This window comes from Apus apus, chromosome 4 (genome assembly GCF_020740795.1).
Source record: "Apus apus isolate bApuApu2 chromosome 4, bApuApu2.pri.cur, whole genome shotgun sequence".
Taxonomy (NCBI): domain Eukaryota; kingdom Metazoa; phylum Chordata; class Aves; order Apodiformes; family Apodidae; genus Apus; species Apus apus.
Window position 1 is genome coordinate 112,841,019 of NC_067285.1, and position 16,202 is coordinate 112,857,220.

Genomic DNA, 16,202 nt, shown 5'->3' on the forward strand with positions numbered 1-16,202 from the left:
CCATTTCTGACCTCCTCCATATGAGGAAGTGACAGCCTCTCTGCAGATTGCCCCATGAAATTCAAGTGGTTCTTTTACAGTGGAGAAGGAAATTTTGCTTTGAGATAAATCTTTATCCTTGTTTATATCATCATCTTCACTGAGAGCTTTGAGTGCTGGAAAAGAGCCTACCAAGGGAGCCAGCACTGAAAGAGCTCCTGATTTTCTAATTGAGCTTCAGTATGTTTCTTTTTCAGCTCAGCTGGCTAAGAGGAAAAAATAGGGTAATATTGCTCAGTCTCCTGTTTATAGCTCAATGTTTTGCAGAGAGCAAAAAGCTTCAGTTTCAAAGGGAGTTGAAATAACTAGGAAATCCTCGTTCCCTTCTTCACTCCCAATATCCAGTTGACAGCACTCATGTGCCTACCAGTTTGCCTCCAGCAGAGGAAGTGATGTGCCAGGAGAGAACACACTTAGTGAGATCAGGGCACCCCTCAGCCCTTTCAGGATAATCTTTGGAGCTATAACCAGGTTAGCATGAAAAAAAGAGAGCTGTACACCAATCTTTTTGGGCAGCTGAGTGAAGAAGCAGAGGACTAGGGCACAGAAGATAGTCCTTACTTCGGGCACTGGACTTTATTTCGTCAAGGATAAGTCAGAATGCAGAAGACAGTGGGTGGCAAAACAGGAAAAAAGTCACCAGGGATTAAAATTAACAACAGAAGACACAGGAGGGAGGTTTGGAACGAGGGCTTCAATTTGTAAATTCTGCATCTCACAAAGAAACAGAGAGCAGAGGCATCTCAGAGCAGATCCACACCAGGAGCAAGGGTGTGGACTAAGACCCAATAGAACCCAAATTACAAAGTTTTTTGAAACAGGGTTTACTCAAGACAGATATTTGTGGGCACAACTAGGAATACAAGCCCGAGGGACAGATCTCCCAGGAAAGGTCTGTAAAGGCATTGCAGGGAGCAGCAGCACTCAGCAATCCCCAGATGTGCAAGGTGAAATCTGTCCATCACCAACCTACAAAGGAACCGTGCCAGGTTGGGCTGGGCCGGCTGGCACCGAGACCAACACAAAGGCAAGGCTGAAATTAAAAGACAAACTCACTCCATTCCCCCAAAGTAAATGACCATTAGCCTCACTTTTGGTAAGTGGCAACTCTGAAAAGGGAAACCAAGACAGCATAATTGAAACTAATAGCACGTGAGTGGAAATTACCACTTCTGAGCTAAAAGCACTCAACCGTAACACACTGAGATCAAACAGACCAGATAATCTCTGCTCTGGAACAGGTTTAATGAGAAATTAGGGGTTCAATTTATCTTCTTTTTTAAAATACATCTCTGATAAGAGCATGTCAAACAACTCAGAATAGCAAGAAAGCTGATCTTCAATAGAAGGCTGTGACCCAGGCGTGGCTTCACAGTCGCTTTTGCTTAAAACCAAGAGGATTTAATAAGCATCTCACCTTCCTGAAACGTGGTGGAAGATGCTATGGGAGCTCTGAAATAATGCTGCATTTTTCCTACCCTTTGTAATAACCACCAGACAGGTTTCAGGCAATGAATCAGACTGGATTTTTTCTGGTGAAGACAAGTGGAAAGATCTGGCCAAAGCATCTCCTCAGCATTTCCAGATGGATAAACCTGAAAAAGGCCTTGGCAGACTCTTCCAGAGGACAATTTACACCAGGGTGGGTGGAATCTCTGCAGGCTGCCACCAGCCACTGACAACAGCATCAGTCTGTGGCTGTCCTAAACCAAGCTCTTTGATGAAGGGGAAAGAAGAGGGGTCACAGGCTATGCTGGCTGAGTTGGCTTCATTCGGTGCATCTCTCCTCCACCTTTGTATCTTGCAGATGTCCAGGATGACAGCCAGCTCCCCAGCCACATAACCCACTGTACCCAAAGGACACCCACAGGAAGCTCCACCTCAACATGAGGAAAAAACTTCTTTCCTGTAAGGGTGACAGAGCCCTGGGACAGGCTGCCCAGAGAGGTTGTGGAGTCTCCTTCCCTGGAGACATTCAAGACCCAGCTGGGTGTCTTTGTGTGACCTGCCCTAGGTGATGCTGCTCTGGCAGGGGGGCTGGACTCGATCTCCAGAGGTCCCTTCCAACCTCTAACACTCTGTGATCAGGAAACCACAAGTGAAACCAAAGAGATCCAAGATTCCTACTTACGTTTCATAGATGTGTCCATTTTCAACCCTCTCCTCCACATAGGCCAGGGCACGGACGTGCATCGGGGAGTGAGGGAAGGCAGCGTGGATCCACGGGAAGCCAAAGACCGACAGCCCCGTGTTGATCAGTGCCACGAGCAGCAGGTCCCAGTGATAAGCTGTTCCCTTCACCAACCTGAAACAAGGATTTTGTTCAGAGAAGTTACACCCGGGGCAACCTGTAACAGGCTGCTCTGGCTGGACCCAAACTCAAATGCCCAACACCAAAGTGTATTCCCATGTACAGCGTGATTTCACGCTCCTCCCGCTTTACAGCCTGTGCTACATGAACACGAGAGGTAATGAAACTTGATAGCTTGCTCCCAAAGCAGTCATCTCCTGGAAAGAACACGGCTGAGCAGAAAGGCAACCCACTAAAATAACAGCCCATTAAAGTTTCATCAGTGTTTTGCAGAGTCCACTCAAAATACACACACAAACCTGCTGGCAGAGGACGTGTGGGGAGGGGTTGGAAACCTGGGCACAGGCTGCCAAGCTACTGACACTGAAGTTCCCCACTTGTCTTCTTTTTAACCCTGATCTCCCTCCTTCCCCAGCAACAGAACATGTGCTGCATATGCTGCAGCAATCCCCTAATAATGTAATTGCTACCTCATGATAAGTAAACGGGACATGAATTCACCTCCTTAGCGGCCAACCAAGGAGATGTGAAATTTGGTGAAGGAAGATGACCACATTCACTTTCTGCATGGTCTGCCCCACTCCTGAATATACCCATCTGGCACCAACTGCTCAGATAGTATGAGTAAAGTTTAGGAAAAGGCTGGAAAAGGATTCAGCTCTCAGACTGATACCTGGCTGGGAGGTCTATAGCTGTGTTTTTGCCTGGGTATCAGAGCTGACAGCTGTTGTCACACTGATGCAACACAAAGGATCAGTTGAATTGCTCTCCAGGCACCATCAACTGGAAAGGGAGCACCATTTGGGTGTCAAATCATGGAATCATAGAATGCTTTGGAAGGGACCTTCAAGATTATCTAGCTCTACCCCCCCACCACAGGCAGGGACACCTTCCATTAGACTGGTGCAGGCCAGGACATGGTTGGCTTTCTGGGCTGCAAGTGCATATTGCCTGATCAAGTCCAGCTTTTCACCAACCAACAACCCCCAGTCCTTCTCCTCAGGGCTGTTCTAAATTTTACTGGCACCCAGGCAAGCTGTGTTCAACACCTAGAGGCAGGGCCTTGGGAGCCATATGAGATGCTGCAGGATGGGAGGGGCATGGAGCTAAGTAGACAAGACCCAGCACGTGAAGATCTATGCATAAAGCCTGTCTCAAAGAGCAGCAGATGCCATTGTCCAGGCAGCAGAAATCTTGGGTGAGGTTCAGTTTTGGAACAAAGACTTGTCTCACTGGAAGTGCTCACCTCTATTGACTGAGAAGGCCACGGGGTGACTAGGTCAGGTAGATGTCTACATTGCTGTGCCTCTGAAGCTGGAAGGTGCTGGCAGGAAGGGTGGGATTGTAAACGTTTCCTGTGCTGGCTCACCCTTTGAAAGCAAGGCCCCTGCTAACATGCTGCTTTCCCAGAGCAAAGGCATCTCCAGCATCCCTAGGGTTATGGTGATTGTCCTGTCTGCCCTTTTCAGAGGGCTTTCTATGTACAAAGGCCAGACTTTTAAGAGCAGCCATGTCTTAGTCCCCTGGGACACAGTTTGGTCTCAGCAGTCTTACAGGCTGAAAGACTTGGGGTTCTGGGGAAGGCTCTGGGGAGACCTCATAACAGCCTTCTAGTGCCTGAGGGGGCTACAGGAAAGCTGGGGGGGCACTTTGGACAAGGGCAGGGAGCGAGAGAACAAGGGGTAACGGATCAAAACTGGAAGAGGGGAGATTTAGGTGAGACATGAAGAGGAAATTCTTTGCTGTGAGGGTGGTGAGACCCTGGCCCAGGTTGCCCAGAGAAGCTGTGGCTGCCCCATCCCTGGCAGTGTTGAAGGGCAGGTTGGATGGGGCTTGGAGCAACCTGGGCTGGTGGGAGGTGTCCCTGCCCATGCAGGGGCTGGAACTAAACAATCTTGAAGGTCCCTTCCAACCCAAACCACTCCGTGACACTGATTCTACAGCACTGTTTATGACATACACCTGAGCTGCACTGAGCTTGTCTAGATCAAGACACACAAAAAGATCTAGATGTCTTATCCTACATTATTATCTTCACACTTGCCAACCAGCCCAACATTCCTTGGACTGTCCCATCAGCTTGCTGTTACTCTTTACCAAACACACTAGTGTGTGTTCAGGGGAAGCATAATATTTTCCCTATTTTTTTCTACAGGAGGTAAACACTATGCCTGGCAAGACACCAAACAGCACGTTCTCCACTTGGCTGGTATTTTTAATCTGTGATGGTACCACAAACAGAAGGTCTCAAGTCCTAGTTTTTCTGTCTCTAAAAAACCATGTCTTGATACCTGATCAGCATAAGCTCATCCCTGCAACAAGGCATTATGAAAAATACTACCAAGAACTCCAAAGAACAGTTTACACTCTAGTGGAAAACACCACAAGTTTGGAAGGAACTCACAACAGGAGAGAGATGACCCACTTACATGACAGTTTTATGCAACACTTTGAAGGGATAGAATAAAGATAAGAGGAAAAAAAATCAAGTGGTCAAAGAAAACTGAATTTCTCTCCCCTAATTCAGTGTCACTCCAGCTACCACAGGGAGAATGTTAATGTGTGTTATGCAAGGAGAGAACCCTCCCACACGTTACATCAGCACAAAATCCTTGGAGACGTGGTAGTTTCCCAGGAAAAAAAGTCATGCACAGTCATTCTTGCTATCATATCTAATTGCAGCTGGCACAAAAACATCAGAGGGAGTATTTTAATAGTGCAACATCTTGCCTCAAGTTGGCATGTAAATCAGACCTAGCAGTGTTTTGCTTCACTTCTGCCTTTCAGTTGCAGACTGACAGCTCCAAAGCCTTTCCTGATGCTCAGCTGCAGCAGATCATGACATTTATGCAGGTCACTGAGCTCTCATTTTTAAAAAATTCTCTGTACTGCAAGAGTAGTGCAAGTGTCCACGAGGGTCAGGCACTTCCTAAATATCTGGAGGTATTTAGGACCTCTGGAGGTATGTCCACTGACCTCAAACCATACAAAAAAAATATCCAGGTAACGTTCACTCACGGGCAAAGAACAAACAGACTCAAGTGAGGAGCTCACTGGTGCTTTGCATTTTTGACTCATTGCCACAATATTGGGTTCTGGGGACAGCGAGGAGTTGAACAGTAGAATTGCTTTAATCTCTGACAACAGAAGTTCTGAAGAACAGATCCCAGTAATATTCAGACAACGTTTAGCAGTCCTGGGAGAAGACTCGAGGTTGTCCCTCAGCAGAGGAAGAGGAATAGTAAAAGTATTACCTGTTCTCCGGGGCGTTGGTGAGTGATGCCGTAATGTTCTGCTCTATGAAGAAGAGCATTGAGAGGAGGAACCCCAGCCCCATGGCGCTCATCACTGACCCAAAGGAGAGGGACTGCACTGGGGCCAGCACAAACAAGCTCTCAGATGGGTTGTAGTTAAATTTGGACACTGGAAAGAGGAGGAGAATGATGTTAGGAGGCACCTTCTTGTCAACATCATCTACACAGACTCAAGCAACTGCCCATACTACAAATGATGGGGAACCAAGACAGCAAACCAGGCGTGATGCTCTGGGCTGTGGGAGCCAGAAGGCCACAGACAGGCTCACCTGGCTGGTTTAGTTTATATTTTTTCCTCCGTCCTCTTAGAACTTGGCTGCCATCCTGATTTGACAGATTACTGCTAGTTTGGGTGAGGCATTACATACATTTGAGCAAAACAAAAGAGGGAAACTTATTTTCCACAGATGTGAGGTGGTTTTAGATTAGAAAACCTTATTTCTAACTACTCCTCCTGCTCAATTAATCAACTGACAGAGGCAGTTTGAAACTTCCTCATCTCCAACAAGCTGTGCAAGGCAGTTTAGTATAATATGCCCCTACTTTCCTGCCACTGGAAGAAATCCATGGCCAGGGATAAATCACACATGGCCACACATTATACTGAAATCCAACTAGATGGAATGGCCATCAGAAAAAAGCCATTTCTTATTTGTTTCCATACATTTCCTCACATCACCCACTCACGTCACCACAGGACAATGCAATTCCTGTCCCCATAATCACTTCCTGATATGGAAAAGCTGATCTATTTGGCCAATGAATGGTGTCTCATTTTTAGATTTCCTTATGTAACTTAGAAACTGCCCAGATGCTCTGCACCATTTCACCTAAATTAGGAAAACGTAAACTGGAGACAAAGAGGACAGACTGGGATCATCAACTCAATGTCTGTAGGACTGGCAACAACCCTTCCTGCCTGCTAATTACCCTGCCCTTTGTTCTTTGCCAAAAAATTGTTGATCCTCTTTATTGTAAGAGATACATACTTTTAATTATGTTGAAAAGAGACAATGGAATATTTTCTCTAGAGAAAAAGAAGCCTTCATCCAGCATAGTTTTATTAGAGTTTTGAATGAATTAAATCTACTGTTGAGGAAACTCAAGCTCTTGGGGTGGTGGGAGGTACACAAAGAATTTGTGAAATTTTAAGGGAGACTTAGACTATTTTTTTAGCAAAACCTTCCAGGGATTTCATTTCAATTTTTCAGACATCCTAAATAGCTTCCCTCAGTGTTCCAGAGAATAAAAATGTAACTTACTTTTGATTTCCTTGAAGATGTAGGAACCCACAACAGAGAAAGTCAGAACTGAGATGGGTAAGGCACAGTCGGACAGGATTTCACGTACTCTGGCGTGCAAATACGGGCTGCAATTTAAAGACAAACAACTTCCATCAACACCACACAGGAGGGACAATTGCTCAGTCCAGATAACTTTAACAAGTGACAATTCAGTCCAATTCTAATGAGGTATTTGTAGTGGAGAATTAGTCTTTAACTCAGCCCTAAATCGTCTGGAATCTAGAGCTTTTGACAGTTAATGAATGCATAAGCAAAACCTACAAAGAAACAAGAAACTAAGATGTAAGCTAGAAAACAGTCCTCCAAGCACCAATTGGTGTCTCATTTCCACTTTATTTAATTGCTTACTCAAGAATTTCAAATTAAGAGTTTTAAGGGCAATGGGAGTAAAACCCAAATGAGAGCTGGGCATTTGATTCTTGAGAGCACACTGAAGGCACGTTCCCAGGAGACCTTCCAGCACCATGAGAGATTTTTGCCCCCCCCAAAGTGGTTCAATCCCTACTTTGGGGGGCAGTTACAGGAGTTCCAACATGAAATGCATGGTTCACCCAAAGCTTTTTAGAAAGTCACTCACGATGCCAAACCAAATACAGAAGGGCATCATCCAGTGACCTAACATTCTGTCCTGCTGCTAACGTTTTCCAGGTGGCCAGCCAAGTTCATCTCTGGCTTTGGCTTCCACCACCACTAATGGAAGAGTTCCACCTGATTTTTCTGAGTTACAAAATTAAAACCTAAGACCATTAGTGATTTCTCACAGGTTAACAGGAAATAACCAGTAGTCTGAGCTCCAAGACTGAAGCAACTCACCTTTTCTTAAACTGATAGAGCGTATGGCCAAGCCAAAGGGTACCCAACATCAACATGAGACTAAGGACGGCAGTTTCATGTCCACAATGCACATCATTCGTGCCTGTTTGATTCTCTAGGGACATGGATCTGCTCACTGATGAATTCATCAAGAAGGTGGTATTGATGCCGAGGCTTGGAAGAGCATTAGCTCGTGCTTTTTCCAAGTAACTGTCTCCTGTGCACCCTTGGTAGTAATATTTCTTAAAAACTGTACAAACAACCAACAGGCAAGCATTAGGATAGGTTTGTGACAATCAAAGCAAGTAAAATAAAGTGGTTTTTTCTTGCTTGATCATGCAGCATTAACATTATGCTTCACCAGGCTTATAACTCCTCAAACCAGTGAAAAGAAATCAGGAGAACTACTTCTCTGACAAAGCCAGTGCTTCACAAATGTATTTTTCACTTATTTTAACCGGGAAAAGTTATTCTTCTCTAAAGCAACACGTTTCAACTGCAAGGACTTCCAGTGTGAGTTATTTACCTGATCTTGTTCTTAGCACTAGAATCACTTAAACATTTATAGATGTTAAAAAAAATACCTACTTTTCAGCAGACGGGTAAACAAATTCCATCAGGATCTCTGAAAAAAAATTAAGAGCAGCCAGGCTGCTCAGATCCTTAAGGGGACCACAGAATGTGCAGTAATTCCTTTTCCTCCAAAGCTGGTGCAGATTTTAAAAGATAAGTGTTGATGATATGCAAAACCTGGCAGAACATTTAAATTTACACAGCAAACTGAAAATGAGTAACAGAGCACCTGAAGAAAACCTGCACAAGGGAAACACCCAGGAATGCCCCTGGAACTGCCCACAGATGTTCTAGGTTAGCTCAGCATTTACAGGAATAATTAACAATTGTAAATTCACTCTTCCTTTTGGGTATTTAGACAGCTGTGTTCCCATTTCTATGGCATGGGCTGGCTCCAGGCAGGTAAATGTGGTTTTGGGGATGATTTTACTTCTTTTGGGAACATGAGCAAGAAGAAACAGGAGATGGGAGCTGGGCTTTGCAGCCTCAATACTGCCATGTGATGTGACTGGACAGCAGCAGCTGCTCTCCCTCAAACCAACGGGGAGATGCAGGAGGATGGAAACCACCATGTCAGAGCTTTGCTGTCCCTCTACCTTTCCTTGCTTCAGTCATATTATCCCTTCAAATTTTGCAGAGAGATACTCAAAAGTTTAGGGCAGGATCATTCTCCTTATGCAAAAATACAACAATCTGAAGCTTAAACTAGAAAGCTCATCCTAACATCTCCCCTCACCCCTGAGTAACTCCCTTCCCAGCCAAAACACTATGATTTTAAGAAATAATAATGATAAAGTTTCTGAAAACTCCAACCACCCCACTTTTCCCCTCTGCAGCAGCTACAGGGAAAACAGGGAAACCAAACTGTAATTCTAAATACTTGAAAAGAAGCAAAAGAAACTGTGAACACTATTGGAAAGCACAGTTGGTATGTGCAACTACCTTGAATTTGGCTGAAGCATAGCATGTGTTTCTGCTGGTTTGGAGCTCACCCCAACAGCAAATGTCCCACATTTAACTATGCTGCCATTTGAAGAGGGTGATAACCCTTCTTGTACCACCTTTCAAAAGGAGTCTGGGCATTCAACAACTGGATGGGGTCAATAGGGCTTGAAGGTCACAAGAGCCAAGACCAGTTACTTCACATTCAATACTTCTGTATAGAAACTGGAAGATCATAGAAGGTTAACAGTTCAAAGATATAACCTTTCAGTTGGTTCACAGCAGCAACCAGAAACGAGGAGGGCATTGCACTTTTAAAACATGAGAAAGTTTCCTCCCCTAAGGAGCAATCTCATGACAACCTCCGTCAGCACTGGGTATTTATTTCTGCATCGCCTGCTACGGAAGAGCCTCTGCTCCCATTTCCTCCCTCCAACCTCACAGCTGTGTCCAAGCCCAGGCAGGACACCCACGCTTGCTTTGAGAACAGGTAAACTGAGGCACAGATCACTGCTATGACCCACACACTAGCACAGAACAGGTTGTTGGAGGATTTGTGTTTTCCGGCTTGGAACGTTAAAAGGCTGTTTTTGTCATAACAAAAATGATTATGGCAGCATTTCCTGGGGATTAGCAGCTGGTCAGGGCTAAAAGCCTGTCCACCATCTCAGCTGACCCTAAAAGCCTTCCTAGCTCCTAGAGAGACACACAATCACTGAGCATTTGATAAAACAACAGCAAACACAACCCAGCAACTATGCAGAATGCACTGGTATGTCTCCATAGTTAGATTAGGACTGGAATGAGTAGGAACTGAGTTACTTTGTTCTGGGTCTTGTGGATTTCCCCATCTGGGAAGCCCATTTCCCCCACTTGACTATACTGAAACGATACATTTAGGGCTGCACACATCTTTGGTGCATGGAATTCAGCCTAAGCCTCAATCTAATTTGCATCCACCCCAAAACTAGGTAGGGTTGCTCCACTCGGACTTGGATATAAGGAAGAAAGACTTCACTTTTGTATTTTAGTTACAGCAATGAGAACATGCCAAGGTGGCTAACGGAGGCCTCCATCCTGCACACAGGCTTGCTATAAAATATTTGCTTCCTGTGGATGTATAATTTGTTTTTCTCAGAGAGCTGAGTGAATCTTGTCGCCCACATTCAGAGAGAGCAGCAAAGCAGGTGGTGCCCCTTGCTGAAACAGAGCCATTCTCATGCCAAGTACATGCTCAAGTTCCCTCCAACAACATTAACTCCCTTTGTTTGCTCCAGCCAGTTCACCTCTGTTTCCTGCAGAGTGCAGATGTCAGGATCAAACAAGCACAGCTTTTTGGTGGCTGGGCCACTTGGTGAAAACAAAGTGTCACCAGGATAGCATGAACCCATGGGGCTCGATTCCTCTGCACAGCATCACATCCCTCCCCACTGCCTTCCTGCACATCAACGAGTACCTTGCAAAAAGGACCATGAGAAGACTGAGGAAAACAGAGCTGAGCAAGTGCAGCATTTTCCCTGGCACTCAGGAAGCCCCAAATCACTGTCAGCTGGCTGGCCATCACCAGCACACACTGCACAGCGTGGAGGAGGCACTAGCTTTCTCTTTCTGCTTAACTGCTCAACCAAAGTTTTGAGTGGGAGGGGGAGATGGCAGCAGCAACCATCACCTCCTGCTACAAAACAGGAGGGGAAGAAGAAAGATGTGGCTGTGAGCTGCACTGCTGTCATGTAAATCTGGGCAGTGAGAGGGTTAAGGATAAAGGCTGTGCCTGCCAGCATCTGTGCCTTCCTGCATCTGGGGATGTGGCTGGACCTGGGGTCCCATCTGCTGATGCACTGAACACTCCCAGATGCAGCTCAAGCCAACAAGAGTTGGCAAATGAGTGCAGTGTTGGTTTGATTTTATTGCCATTATTCCTATAAACTCAGCCCTTTTCAACTACAAGGGAGAATTACACTAATTCACTAATTACACTCATTAACTTCCAGGATCCTCTTCTGTCCCCACTGCAATCCTCTGAGGCACTACTTGCATATTCTTGGAAGTCTGGAAGCTGAGATCAGCAGATCCTTTCTGTACCTTTAACCTGCACCTCACTGCCCTGCTATGGGAAACCAGCATTTGCAGTCTCTAATTTGAACATTGGAGTTTGCTAATTTTCACAGAGCAGTTGAATATTCTGTTGTGGACCACCTGAGTGCCACAGGGAGACTGTCTCATGTCTCCAGAACAGGGCACTCACAGCACACAGGGAGCAAGGAGAAAGCAGAGTGTCCTAGAAAAGCATCTCCTTCACCAAGCTTTGTCTAAGCAGGATGTTTGAAAGCTGCAGGTGTTCTGCAGAGGAAAAAAAAACCCAAACCTCTGATTGCACAATCAAAGCATATGCCCAAGGAGCCAAATTAAGGATTCCAAATGAAGTGAGAAAGTATCTCACTTCAAATTGCTTTGCAGTGTCAAACCTGCTCTTTGAAGGTGTTCTCCTTGCATGCAAGATACCATAATGAGACAAGCCTGAGAATCCTGAAAACGAGGGATGTTCTCAGCATGCTTAGTTATGTCCTGAAGGATTGTAAAGCATCGCCCAAACTTGGGGCTGTTGGACAACTGGTCATGAAAAAAAGGAATGCAGACTTGGCCAGCTCCACACTGGGATGAACAGAAAGGCTGCTATTCACATGGCATTTTTGCTAACATCTTTCACCTTCATAAATACCTCCTGCCAACCCTGATCAGGAAGAAGACCAGGTGAGAGAAATCTGTTGAACCCCAAAGGCTGCTCATGGATACTCACCTAGAACTTAACCCAGAAATGGGGAGCAAGTAGCTGGAAAGGGCAGAATAACTTCAGGAGCATGCTGGAAGGTGATACAGTCCTCATGTTGCCATGAAAGGAGGGTCTCAGAGGTCATGGAAGAATCTCAAATCTTATCTTTCAACTCCTCTCCATGTAGTTTTTTTAATAATGTGACAAAAGAAAGTCCTAGATGCAGTGCATTTGAAGTGGACTTGTTTTTTTCCAAGCCCAAAGAGACTGGTATCAGGGAAGACTTTCACACCAACATTAACATGGTTTCTCCATTTGTTAAAGACACTAATTGTATCTCAGCCAACTGACAATTACACTGATAGAAATTCTGCATATCCAGATAAATTGCTGACACGGGGCTGCTTCAGCCTCACACATTGTTTTTTTCCCCTGAAGACCATGAACAACCATGGAACAAGCAAACATCATGCATATTTGCAGCCTCATATTTCCCTCTGACAAGGAAGCAAAGCAGAGAGCTCCACTACAGAACATTGTTGCAAGGCTTACCTTTAGTAATGCCTTTGATGGCATCAAGCACAAACGTGACAGATATAAATAGTGCAATTATTTCTTCTGTTGACCTGTGAAAAAAATCCCAGGAATTAATATGGCTATTGGCAGAGTCTATATTCAACTCTATTCAAAGCAAAATTGGCACATTCATGCATTTACATGAAAATACACCCCAATTTTAGTTAGACTCCAACTGAAGAAACAAAACCCAGTGATTCTTTTAAAAGCTTCTTTTGAGCTGGAACAATCAACTGAAATGATACTGGCCTCATCTTGCAAAATACATTTTGTGGCAAGTTTGTTAATTAAGGAGCTTGTCAAATGTGTAATTTTCCCATTTGCTGAATAATCTGATCAAAAAAAATGACTTCTGGAAAATGGCTACCTTTTAAAGAGCTTCATCAGAAGACTGAAATTAAAGAGGGCGTATATCACAAGGAAAAAGCTGTTCCACAGTCCAATCCAGGCATAGAAAGCACTGAAATCCAAGTTGTAGTCATCACAGATTCCTCGGATGACTGCAAAAATGAAGCATTCACGTGTCAGGTTAAAACTTTTGTCATTACCACCCTGTGGTTCCCATCTGCTTGATGGCAAAAAGAAGCAATTTCAAGGCTTCATGGCAATGCACTCATGGCAGATCCCATTAACCCCAGGTTTTACACTCCTGGATAAATACTGGATCAACCTAAATTGCTCTCCCCTTCCCCTATCCCTCTCCTTCAACAGAAATGGGAATAAAAACTTGGAAGAATGGTCTCCCACATTGTTCAAAGCAACTTTTCTTAGGGTCAAGGCTACAAAATCAGCCCTTAGAATTGGTTCTCACTGACATTTCAAGATGCTTTTGAACAAGGGATCTCGTATGTGCTTTTCAGCAGTTTACTCAGTTGCTGCAAAACCTCATGTTTTCAACCTTTCACACTAGTCATGAACCTTCTGGCTGCTGCTGTAGATACCAAGTCTGCTCCTTTACACCTTTGGCTCAGTAATATCCACTTCCAGCTGTAACTGGAAAGCTACAATCTCCCCTCAACAGACCAATAATAACAAAAAAAACCCAACCCACAAAAAACTTTGTCTCAGGCTCTTCTCCTCAAGTTGGTTTAATGCAGCCACATGAGAAAACCATCAGATGAAAAAGGATTTCCTCCTTGAAGCAGAAATGCTTCTTCTCACCAAATGTCTTTTCTATGCAAAATGATTCCTTCAGAAATCAACTTGAAATCTGAATCTAATTCAGTCCCTCTCCCTCAGCACCAGAGAAGCCATTTAATGGAGATTAGATAAATACAATTAAAGCTCTAACGGGATTGTAAGGTTCTCCTACAAAGTCCCATTCCACCCTCTGCAAACACACTGGTCCCCTGATGTACACATTTAGTAAACTTACCATTGATGTAGAGTGCTAAAGGAGCTGTAGTTAGGAGGACAACTAGTGGTTGCCCTGCAAAGAGTGCATAAAGCAGCCCTCCAATACACTGGCCAACGATTGTCTTCTTCACATCTATAAGTAATCAGGAAGGATGAAAACAAACAAGGTTTTTAATAAACACCTCTCTGATCAAGGCACGGAGTGAGAACAAGGTCTAAAGGTGCAGAGGTGAGACACTGAAACCAAGAAGCAACCCTTTGCCAGCCAACCTGTACCAATAACCGTAGAATCCCAGGCTGGTTTGGGTTGGAAAGGACTTGCAAGATAATCCAGTTCCAACCCCCCTGCATGGGCAGGGACACCTCCCACCAGCCCAGGATGCTCCAAGCCCCATCCAACCTGCCCTTCAACACTGCCAGGGATGGGGCAGCCACAGCTTCTCTGGGCAACCTGGGCCAGGGTCTCACCATTCTCACACTAAAGAAATTCTTCCTGATGTCTAACCCCGAATAATTTAGGATGTAATCAGATTTCCAGATGTTGACCTATGAAAACTGGGTGGCTTCAGGTCTTTTTCTGTTTAGTTTGGGTTTGGTTTTTCAGTTTTTTTTTTTTAAGTTGTGTTTTCATTTTAAACAGCTACAAAAAACACAACCAGTGTTTGCAGATGCCTCCAGGACAAGTTTTCAACTAAGACTCCTATGAACTGTGACAGCAGTGTAAGATACTTCAGGGCCACAACTGAGAGGAAAACATCATCTGTTATAGCAGTGGTTTGGGTACTGGCAATTAGAGACAGCTCCAAAGCACAGGAGCTTGTTCTAGCAAAAATCTGCACATAACTATATGGCTAAAGGGAGCAATACTTAAAAGTACAGTAGCATAAAACTGTATCTGTCCAAGTCAGGTGATACTATTGAAAGTAATGTTCAGTATTTTCCTAGTCCTTTGAGAAAAAGCCATCAACTTAACAATTAGAAAAGCTTTCAGTGGTATTCTATTCGTCAAATAAAACCTCCAAGTTTCCTGTGACCAGAGCTACTCAATTGAATACATGGGATCTTGTAACAGATGCACAGAACTGACCAACTCACCAATAGCTCCTCGGGTGTTTTCATCATTGAGTGACCCAAATGCAATGGAGGGAAGGAGGCAGGCAAAATAGAGAAAGATCATAGTTGTGATGTATTTTCCTATAGCTTTGTTGTTTCCAATAATACCTAGTGTAAACCATAACAGAAACCATGTTAGTTCTACCCACTTAGAATCATAGAATGGTTAAGGTTGGAAGGGACCTTAAAGAACATCAGGTTCCAACCTCCCTGCCATGAGCAGGGACACCTCCCACCAGACCAGGCTGCACAGGGCAAAAGTCCTTGTAAAGGACTGAAACCCTGCTTGCACCAGCCATATGGGCCACGAGTTCCTTTAATGCTGAAAGGCAGAAGCAGAATTTAATCCACACTTTAAATGTATAAGTAGGTCTTCAACATTTACTTTTGCACAACCATGCTCTTTTATTCATCAGGGACCAGAGGTAGAAGCTCCAACATGCCACCAGACTCCTTCAAGAGACATTTTTGGCATCATCAAAACAGGAAATACTGGAAAACTTTCGTTCAGTTTTGCCAGCCCCAAAAAGCTTGGAAGAGGATTAAAGCAGAAACCCTCAGTTTAGGGTTTATAAACCCCCTATTCCCTGGTCTGTTTAATACCAGCTTTATAGGTATTCTGGGCTAGGCCCCTAATAAGCTTCACAATGATCACTCGTCTTCACCACTCACCATGCTCTGGGCAGGAAAACCATGAAGCACTTCATTTTTCCCCAGGCAGAAATCTGAGGTTATAGGCTTGAATCAATAATATGCAAGGCCGAGCCAATTAGTGCTTGCAGACTTCAAAACCAAATAGCACAAGAGGTCAGGAATGTGTGCATTAAGAGTTTTGCTTTTGAAAAAGCCCTTCTGAAAAAGCGGCTCCTTTCTTTTCCATCCACTCCCCCCCTCTCATCTCCGTCGGAAAAAACACACCAGGCCAAAACAAAAGCAGCCAGAAAGGGAATTAAAGTGTCATAATATGAATTGAAGGGCCTCTGAAGTAGCTTCCCTTTCCTGTTTTCAGACTGATGTCCATCCCCAGTGAGCTCACATCACACGAGAGAAAGGATGAGAGGTGACAACAGCTGGTGTTGCTCGAGGAGAAC

General features: G+C 44.5%; 1 protein-coding gene across 3 annotated transcripts in view; it reads right to left on the reverse strand.

Moving 5' to 3' along the window:
- Positions 1–16,202, reverse strand: part of SLC4A11 (solute carrier family 4 member 11) — a 98,969-nt gene that overhangs the window by 12,080 nt on the left and 70,687 nt on the right. For all 3 annotated transcript variants that reach the window (XM_051617320.1, XM_051617319.1, XM_051617321.1), the window contains 8 exons: positions 15,094–15,219; positions 14,018–14,131; positions 13,010–13,142; positions 12,619–12,692; positions 7,782–8,031; positions 6,927–7,033; positions 5,605–5,773; positions 2,171–2,344 (listed from right to left, as the gene is read on the reverse strand). In XM_051617320.1, the coding sequence (XP_051473280.1) occupies positions 2,171–2,344; positions 5,605–5,773; positions 6,927–7,033; positions 7,782–8,031; positions 12,619–12,692; positions 13,010–13,142; positions 14,018–14,131; positions 15,094–15,219 (1,147 nt within the window). The remainder of the gene's footprint in view (positions 1–2,170; positions 2,345–5,604; positions 5,774–6,926; positions 7,034–7,781; positions 8,032–12,618; positions 12,693–13,009; positions 13,143–14,017; positions 14,132–15,093; positions 15,220–16,202) is intronic.